We start from the raw sequence: 10,082 nt of genomic DNA on the forward strand, positions 1-10,082 counted from the left end.
CAGTATGTGCAAATTCCAGGAGATCAGTAGTTTCTGAAATACTCAAACCAGCTAATCTGGTCCAAAAACAATACCACCATTATAGTCACAGAGATAACATCAGAATGGGGGGGAAATGTTACATGTGAACTTTAAGTTCAGCTTTGGGTAATGTTCACATCAACCATCAGAATGGGGGGGGGAAAATGTGATTGCAGTGATTTTGATCAAGGCATGGTTGTTGGGCTGGTTTGAGTATTTCTGTAACTGCTGATCTATTGGGATTTTAAAGGAGAACTGAAGGCAATTTTTTTAAGTCAAAATTCTATTTCTCATTTTATTAAATATAGGAATGCGTTTTTGAGAGCTATTTTGTCACAGTTATAGCAAGTTATGAGTGTTTTGAAATATGCTACGTAATATATCAGTCCATATGTCAAAGCAATGGCCGTAAACGAGATTCGTTGAGACCTGTGCGAGACATCGTAGGACGGAAGTAAAACGTACAGTGGAAATCAAAGTGACCAACATCTGCCAACATTCCCTGTGTCTGAAATCTCTCACTTGTTCACTACTCCCCACTCCCTATATAGGGAATTACTATATAGAGGACTATATAGTGAGCTCATTGGTAAAATGAAAAAACATTTTTGGATACTAGTCCGCCGTGCCGGTATTTACGTCATTACTGTCGCACAATTAAAACGTGCCAGATCAGTTGGCTGGTGGATTTTCAAAATAATAAATACTTGCATGTGTTTTTTTGTAATAAATCCATATTATACTGAGCGTATTTCCCACATTAATAAATACAAAGTACCTGCATCTTTCAGTTTTTTTTTTTTAAATCAAGACTGAATACTTTCTTCTTTGCCGCTGCCTTTTATTAAATCAAATTTGAGACTTTTTAAATTTGATTTTTCAGCACAACCGCAAGGCGTGATGGGATATATTGCTTTGGTTAGTGACCATCATTGTAGACTACTTTTTGTGATGCATTGTGGGATATTTTGAATGCACTATATAGGGTGTAAATAATCTTCACTAAGGTTTCGGACAGCACTACAAAATGGCGTCCCCACTATATAGTGTCCTATATAGTGAGTAGGGAGCGATTTCGGACATGGGTTGTCAAAAGATGCGCACACCCGGAGGCGTCGTGGCTCAGTCGACTAAGGCACCATACCATAAATCCGGGGAACCGGGTTCGATTCCGACCCGAGGTCATTTCCCCATCTCTCCCCGTCTCTCTCTCCAGCTCATTTCCTGTCTCTACACTGTCCTATCCAATAAAGGTGAAAAAAGCCCCAAAAAAATATTTTAAAAAAAAGATGCGCACACCCTCTTTCAAATGTTGATGTAATCAAGCTGGAAGTTTTGTTTGTTTTGATGGCAATCAGGAAAGTTTGAAAAAAGTAGGCAGTAATCGTCATTTAAACTCACTTTTGTGCAATATTTAGTTTGAAAAACAGTTTTCAAAATGGCAGCACTCACACCTGGCTGACACATCACGTTTCGAAGTCTCACACAAGTCTCGTGAAGATTGCGCGGATAAGTGACGCCTGCTGTGGACCAAACGAACTAAATTCAACACGGCTAAAAACCAAATAGGCCGATTAAGTATAATATTTAATTGCAATTGGTTGCCAATAAGAGTCACGATATAAGGTCACTAAAACCGAAAACGTAATTGAATAACACATTAATTAATAAAGCAAGTTTAAAAATGACTTCAGTTCCCTTTTAATGCATAGCAGTCTCTAGAGTTTACTCCGAATGGTTCAATAAAGAAAAGACATCCAGTGAGCAGCAGTCCTGTGGATTAAAAACTCCTTGCTGATGTGAAAGATCAATGTAGAATGGCCAGATCGGCCATGCCTGTGCATAACACCTTGAACCTTGGGTTATAACAGCAGAAGACCAGGTCAGGTTCCACTTCTGTCAGCCAATAACAGAAAGCTGAGGCAGCAGTAGGTACAGGCTCACCAAAACTGGACAGCTGAAGACTGGAAAAACATAGCCTGGTCTGATGAATCTTGATTTCTGCTAAAACACACAGATGGTAAGGGTCAGAATTGGGCACCAGCAGCATGAATCAATTTACCCGTCCAGGCTGATGGAGGTGGTGTAATGGTGTGGGGAATGTCTCCTGAGCACACTTTTGGCCCATTACTACATTCATCACTTGAATGCCACTGCCTATTTGAGTATTGTTGTGGACCATGTGAATCCCTTCATGGTCACAACGTGCCCTTCTTGTAATGGCTACTTCCAGTATGATGATGCATCATGTCACAAAGCAAAAGTCGTCTCAAACTGGTTTCATGAACATGACAATCAGTTCAGTGTTCTGCAGTGGCCTTCCCAGTCATTGGATCTGAATCCAATACAACACCTTTTTTTTTTTTTTTTTTTTTTTTTGGTGATGTGGTAGAATGGAAGATCCGCATCATAAACGTGCACCTGAAAAATGGACCGGGATCTCAATGGAATGTTTCCAACATCTTGTGAAATCCATGCCACAAAGAATTGAGGCTGTTTTGAGATCAAAGGGAGGCTCTACCCAGTATATTGTAAGCATAGTGTTCCTAATAAAACCCTCCGTGAGTGTACATGATCTTGGGTATTCTCATAAGGTCTAATCTGGCCTCATTTGAAAAAATTTGAGACATCTCTGATCTAAAGCAAGTGTGTGTGTGTGTGTGTGTGTACAAAATAGCTCCTTTAAAGTAAGAAGTGCTACTTTTGTTTAATAGTTCATGCTATGAGTAGACAAGATGATGATTTGATGTCACCTTGCTGAACTGAGTTTAGGAGAGCATCCTTAGTTCCTACATGGGAGTTTCAATTAGAGGGGACATTTTTCTTTGTGTTTTTGTAGTTGGAGGTCCGAAATTATGACTATGATTAGAAGTTAAGGCGGCACAGTGGTGTAGTGGTTAGCGCTGTCGCCTCACAGCAAGAAGGTCCGGGTTCGAGCCCCATGGCCGGCGAGGGCCTTTCTGTGTGGAGTTTGCATGTTCTCCCCGTGTCCGCGTGGGTTTCCTCCGGGTGCTCCGGTTTCCCCCACAGTCCAAAGACATGCAGGTTAGGTTAACCAGTGACTCTAAATTGACCGTAGGTGTGAGTGTGAATGGTTGTCTGTGTCTGTGTGTCAGCCCTGTGATGACCTGGCGACTTGTCCAGGGTGTACCCCACCTTTCGCCCGTAGTCAGCTGGGATAGGCTCCAGCTTGCCTGCGACCCTGTAGAACAGGATAAAGCGGCTAGAGATAATGAGATGAGATGAGGATAAAGGTGCTAGAGATAATGGGATGAGATGAGATTAGAAGTTATGACCTTCAGTCAAATGCAACATTAATCCTAGGAGTAAATCTTAAGCATCAAGTACAACAATTGCGTTGTCATAAACTGATTAACTGTACCCCATTTCCATGACATGAGCCAATAGGTGTGCACAAGAAAGAGGATAAGCACGATACCAGAACACACAGATTAAACAGGTCTTAAAACTAGAGATTTTAGGCAGGTTTTCGGTAAGCTGTTTACCAGAACGTTTTAATATTTTAATTTGTCTTTGGTCATAAAATAAATTATCTTGTTTATGAACATGCTACTTTTAATCTGCTGAGACCAAGTCATTTGTTAATTACTTTGTATTGTGCATGTGTGTTTTTGGTTAGGAATATTCGCAATGACCGTGCCACACCAGCAGATATCGCCTCCTACTACCAGCACTATGTGAACAAGATGGGCCTGAGTAACAGCTTTGCCAATGGTACCACAGTCACCTCAATGCAGCGCGTCTCTCTTCGCCCAGGCTATTCCATCTGGCACATCCAGGGCACACAGAGGTTAGACAATGGTGATGAGGTGCCCTTCTTGGTGCAGGCAGAGAATGTAGTGCTGGCCACAGGCACCAGTGATTCCCCATCCCACCTTGGAGTCGAAGGAGAGTCACTACCCTTTGTATGCCACAGCTTTGGAGAGTTTGAGACGGTCCTCTCAAGTGGACACCTGTGTAGATCATCAGAGCCTGTGCTGGTGGTTGGAGCAGGGCTGACTGCGGCTGACGCTGTTCTATGCGCCCACCATCTCAACGTGCCTGTATATCATGCATTCCGCCGCGGCGTCTTGGACCCAGCACTCATTTTCAACCAGCTGCCCCGTCTTCTCTACCCTGAGTACCACAAAGTGCACCAGATGATGAGTCAGCAGCAGCACCAGCCAAATCAGTCAGTGTCCAATTTACTCTCCCAGCATGCGTCATCACAAGACAATGACCACACTCCTTCGTCCTGCTCCTACCCTGGATATCTGAGCTTCCCCAAACACCGTGTCCTATCTTTTAAACCCAACGGCAAATGCGTCCTGGAGGCAGAGGATGGGCACCACGTGGTGCTACAAGTCTCCTTGGCACTGGTTTTGATTGGCTCGCAACCTAATCTGTCATTTTTGCCTGAGGAGAGACGGCAACTGGGGTTGGAGCCGGGACAACCGATCAGCTGTCGGCGCAACCCAATTAAGGTGGAGCCTTATACCTATGAAAGTGTGCATGAAGAAGGGCTGTATGCCCTGGGTCCTCTGGTAGGTGAGAACTTTGTGCGCTTCCTCAAGGGCGGTGCACTGGGCGCTGCATGCCATCTATTGCAAAAAAGGAAAAAAGCGGGCAAAACGCTATGACTGTCCTGTAATAGCCTGGATCTAGAGGAGAGGGAAAAAAAAGTCTCAGTAGTTGGGCATAGGGTTGGGTTCCTATCTTGTACCGACACAGTCCAACAGTTATTTCAGTCTGCCCTTTTTTTTTTTTTTGGTGAGCAAATAATCAGAAAACATTTGCTGAGGGAGCTTTTCTTGTTAATGAACAATGGGCCTCATTTACTAATCTGTTAGTAAAGTTAAATGTTTTCATTAACGAAACAAATTTCCAGTGGATTTACAAAAGTTTCAAAGACGTGGGTTTTCTTTGTAACTGTTTGTGTATGTTGATCAGTACCAGTCACTTGTAAATTACCAGGCATGAGCAGAGCACAGTTGATTTGCATCTAGTGATGCCCACAAAACTCGAAAGGCAAATCTCAGTGGTAAAATGAAAGGTAAACATCCAAAAAAATACTTTTTTGGAGTTGTTGTTTGAGTCATTCAGTCACTGCTATGCCTAGGTATTAATAGATTGAAGGCAACAGCACTTGAAAAGTCTGGAGCCAAATTGCAGAAAAGAAAAGTGATTCGACGTGAAATCAGAGAAATTATATATTTAATGTAGCCAGGTGATCATGCACACCAAGCATATCATGCAGGCAAGCTAATATATAAATTATTTTTTTAAATGAAAGCATCTTGTCTACTGTTTGCCAGAAATCTCTCACGCACTAATATAATATGCCCTCCCCAATGCAGTGTTGGAAAAACAGGAGCGTATAGAAAGCCTGATGTTGGCATGCAGGATACCAGGGAGTATACGGCACTTCTGCAGCTTGAGACTATTAAATTGGTCACTTAGTGCTGGTTCTAATAAAGTGCTGCACAACATTAAAAGGAGATGCCGTGGTAAATGGAACCGACCTGTACATTGAGCCATTACAGCTCACCCTCCTTTTATACAGCAGCATTTCTTCTTAATTGATATATATAAAATATTTTTGTGTGTAAGGCACGTGGCGCCAAGTCTGCTGTAACCCATGTACGATGAGACTGAGTGGAATAACTTTTATTCTGTCCACATTCACCGGATTTTGAGAAATGGAGCATTTTTTTTTATTTTTTGCAAGTTCAATAAATAACTTTATACAAAACATCTGACAAAATAATTTCCGCTTATCAAATACTTTTTTTTCCATATTTTGTTGGTTTTTTTTTTTTTTTGTATTTTTGGGGGTTTTGTTTTCAAGTAGGTTTTTTTTTTTTTTTTTTTTTGGCCCTCAGTTGGTTCAGCAACACTGCAATTTTGTTTTTCCTCTACTCATGGTATACGAGCTGATTACCTACTCTACTACTAGGCTATCAGAGCACATGATTGCTCATATCCCGTGAATGTGGACAGAAATAAATATTTCATTTATTTATACATATATTTCATAAATGTTTTGAATATTTATAATGTATTAATAAATCTGTTTGTATACAGCATGATACATGAGGCCCACTGTGTGGCCAAACCAAATTTGACTAAAATTTACTTGTTGCAAACTGTGGCTCATTTAAATGAGAAAGGGTGCAGAAATGTAAAAATGCAAGCAGACAGCAGTCAATGTTGAGCTTAATTATGTGACCTTAACCCTGCAAACCAACAGAAAAATGGAAGATGGGCTGTGGTCTTCGAGGAACTGGTCATTTAAGTCGTACTCACGCAAGCCGTTTTCTGTCTCCACCCCACAGTTCTCATTTCTGATGGTCCCCATTTCTGAATAATTTTTTTTTTTTTAATCCTGTTTGCCAAGTCCTGATCTGGTTTTGTCGACAAAGTTGAGGAAGATCTCAAGCTTATCTGACAATATTCTTTCTTAACCAGCTCAACACTGTCTCTCCAGCATCAGTAGTCTGTCAGCAGGATTCCTAGCAACACCAAAGGAACTTTGAGGAGGAAAGAATAAGAAAGGAAAGCGGGTTCAGCAAGGTCTCTACAAACAGCATGTTAACAAGAAAGTATGAACTGTGGGTTTTTTGGGGTTTTTTTTTTATTTGTTATTTAAAAAAAAAAGTATCATGGAGAGGAATGGCAAGCGTATTATACATGTTTGGACTTGGAATGTTGATGTTAAGAGGTAAATGCAGCCCAGGATACAGCAGTTTCTTGATTGCAGCCTGTACACCCTGAGACAAAGGTGCTAGATTTTGTGACCTTGCATTTGTTAATGGATTGAGCTGCTGTACTCCAAGAAATCAGGGATTGTATTTATTTTGCTTTAACAAATATGCTAATGGAGCTGTTTGGAAACATGTACTTTCCTATATCTATTTGTATTTATGAGGGCTCTTCCAAGGAAAATTTTGATCCTTGCTATGGAATTCCAGACCAGTCATTTTAAAGACTCCATTTCTAAGGTAGTAATGATGGATAACAGTTCTTCACATGAAGAAAACTGAAATTTGCCAAGCAAATTGTGTTTTGTATCAATCTTGGTACTTTATTTCATTTATTGGTTAAATGTATGAAATGCATTTGTCTATTGAAAGTCTAGCCTGAAAACACCATGCAGTCTCTACATTTGCTTGTCCTAGGCATGATTAATGCTAATTAATTAATGAGAACTAAAAACCTATATGTGCAACGGGCTAGAATTTGATCTGCTCTCTCGCCCATCAACTGTAGAAAACATGGACAGTGTATTATCTCAACAAAGTGAAGCCACCACAGGTCTCGTGCCCCTGCAGGCTGGCTGCAGTACAATTTGGAACACTGCCCATCTCTATGCGTTTCGATGACAATATTTTCCATGTCAGTTTTCTTGTCCAAACTATCTTTCCATCTCAGGTGTCAAATTCAAACAGTTGGTTTACCCTATGCTGATATCTACACTTTCTTCCCCTAGAAATTTGTTTGTTTGTTTTAAATGTTATTCTACCATATCGTAAGAAGGTGTGGATACACTTTGAGAGTTAAGTGATTTGGCAGCCTTGGCTGGAAGAGAGCGGCTCACAGTACTACAGAATTTACCATTATATAGCTACTTGTATTTGAACTTTTTTTGGACACATGCACCAAGACAAACTGTTAGCTATTTATATTAAAAGCTTTTGAAATATTGAGAGGTTTCCTCGGAAAAAATTTCTAATTTAATCACAATAGCTACCAAGGCATATAGCAACCTTGATGGCTACAGTATATTATTTTAATTGTAATGACATCCAGCCAGACAGCTATCGAAATTTGCACAAGAGTCATTTTTGTTTGTCAGTGAACACTTACACTAGGATGGATTTTATAAGTAGGCTAATTAGTTTAGAGTGCACTCAGAATAGCCATGTGTCCCACATAATGAGTCATTTACTCACACTACGCTGCTGGAGCATTCCACCTTAGTCACAAAACTGTCAGCAAATTTCCTGTTCATGTGACGTATGTTCTTCCTAGACGCATCCGTATTAAATATCTCCAGCTCTAACTGTTTAAGCTCTCTGGATAGATGTAAGATTGATTCCCACAATGAAGACATTGTGTGACACACTCAGTGGGTGGGTGTACCTGACTTTCGTCTCTATTGTGCAGACTCTATCAGCAGAATGTCCCTACTGTGCAGCTGCTGGCTACAAATTTGACAACATGGTGGAAATGTTTTGGCTTCATTTCTGTAGAATTGAAGGCAGTGGAGCCACGCCATCCATGTTTTCCAACAGTGGATACTCTAACCAGTCATGTTTGCTTCTGGATTCACAGTTAATCTAACTTGGCATTAGCAGAGAAAACAGACTAATGTAGTTAACTAGAGCCAGTTAATGTTAGCAGATTTTCTAAAATGATTTCAACGTGCTTTTTTCAAATTAGGATCCTTCTAGGAAGGCAAAGCAGACACTTCATTCTATGAGCTTTTGCTTACTCCAGCAAATTGAAACATTTTACTGAGAGAAGCTCAGGGTTTTCAACATTGCAGTGTAGTGGTGGTTTGTATATTTTCCAATGCATACTGATAGCTGTAGCCTTCACTACATTGCATAGCATGACAAAGGTCATAACAGATGACAAACTGGTACAAGAGTATTTTCTAATGAATTTGCACTTGATTGGATGCTTTAGTTATTTGTAAATAACTCCATTGTGAATAAAATCTGCAGGAATCCATTCTACTGCCATTTAGCAGTCGCTGGATGAGAGATTTAGACCTGTGATATTTGTACAAAAGTACTTTTGAAGGTCTAAATAAAAATATAAGGAGCAAAAAATGTTTTTCCTTGAAAACATAAGAGTACAAGTATTTAGTTTCAATAACTCAAAATAAATATCCTAATAAAAATACTTCACTGTAGCAAAAGAGTAAAATTACTCAAGTATTTTCCACCTGTGTTTGTTTTCTACTTCTCATGAAAGTTGTGAAGTGTCGTTACTCAGGCTGTGTATTTACACTTAGACTGTCTATACAAATTGATGCAAGTATAAAAATGCATTTGTTTAACTTTATACTAATTGTAGTGTATTGTTATACACAGAGTAGGCTTCCAGATTACAATTTTGCTAATTTGATATGTTTTTTAGAAAACCCATTTTTGGAATGGATTGTGAAAATTATATAAAAAGTGTCTAGTTTTAAGACAAACAAGATAAAGCACTACTTGAGATGCGTAGTTAGTTATTTTACCAATAACACAAATATGAACATTAAAGTGAGCCTGTACTACTTCCAGTTTATTTTATATATTTCCATCACCCAAAAAGTGCACATCAGTTGTGTCTGATTAAATACTACATTTAAGGCAATAGCTTACCATTGATCTTGTGGACGCCTTATGCAAATGCAATATTGCCTTCATCTGAATCAAGGGAGGGGATCAGGACATTGTTTTTGTGGAAATTCAATTTCAACAAAGATGCATTCATAAATAAAATTCAATTTTGTAAAATATTTGTTTGAAACAAATGTATTTAAATGTTACAATAAACATTTAATTAAAACATTCCAACTGAGATTCAGTAGTTTTATGTTTGGATAAATTACAATTACAGTACTTATAGTTGGTCACAACACATTTCTGGTATATATTGATTTAATGTTCAGTATGTAAAGTTGAGATGAACAGCTGCTTGTTATTAAATGCAAATTTATACAAATGATAAATCATTGCATGTTTTTACCTGAATAGCATTGTTGGGTCTTCCATATAGACAGGGTTATGTTACAGTTGTTAAATACTGTAAGCTTGGAAGCAAATTTGCCAAGTTAAAGACCAAATGTTATCACATTTATAGTAGTGCTTGAAAGTTTGTGAATTTTCTATATTTCTGCATAAAAATGACCTAAAACTTGATCATATTTTTTTACATAATTTCTAGATGATAAAGAGAACCCAATTAAACAAAGGAGAGAATAAAATATGGAAAATTAGCCAATATTACATATCGGTGAGTGGCAAAAGTATTTGAACTTCCAGGATTAGTAGTTAATTTGAAGG

The 10,082-nt window shown here is 39.1% G+C and overlaps 1 protein-coding gene across 2 annotated transcripts in view; it reads left to right on the top strand.

The window, feature by feature from the left end:
• osgn1 (oxidative stress induced growth inhibitor 1) overlaps window positions 1–9,580 on the top strand; it is an 81,928-nt gene extending 72,348 nt beyond the window's left edge. For both annotated transcript variants that reach the window (XM_060919202.1, XM_060919203.1), the window contains exon 6: window positions 3,662–9,580. In XM_060919202.1, coding sequence (XP_060775185.1) covers window positions 3,662–4,661 — 1,000 coding nt within the window. In that variant the 3' untranslated portion in view covers window positions 4,662–9,580. The remainder of the gene's footprint in view (window positions 1–3,661) is intronic.
• The last annotated feature ends 502 nt before the right edge of the window (window positions 9,581–10,082 follow it).

The sequence above is a fragment of the Neoarius graeffei genome, chromosome 4 (genome assembly GCF_027579695.1).
Source record: "Neoarius graeffei isolate fNeoGra1 chromosome 4, fNeoGra1.pri, whole genome shotgun sequence".
NCBI classification, from domain to species: Eukaryota; Metazoa; Chordata; class Actinopteri; order Siluriformes; family Ariidae; genus Neoarius; species Neoarius graeffei.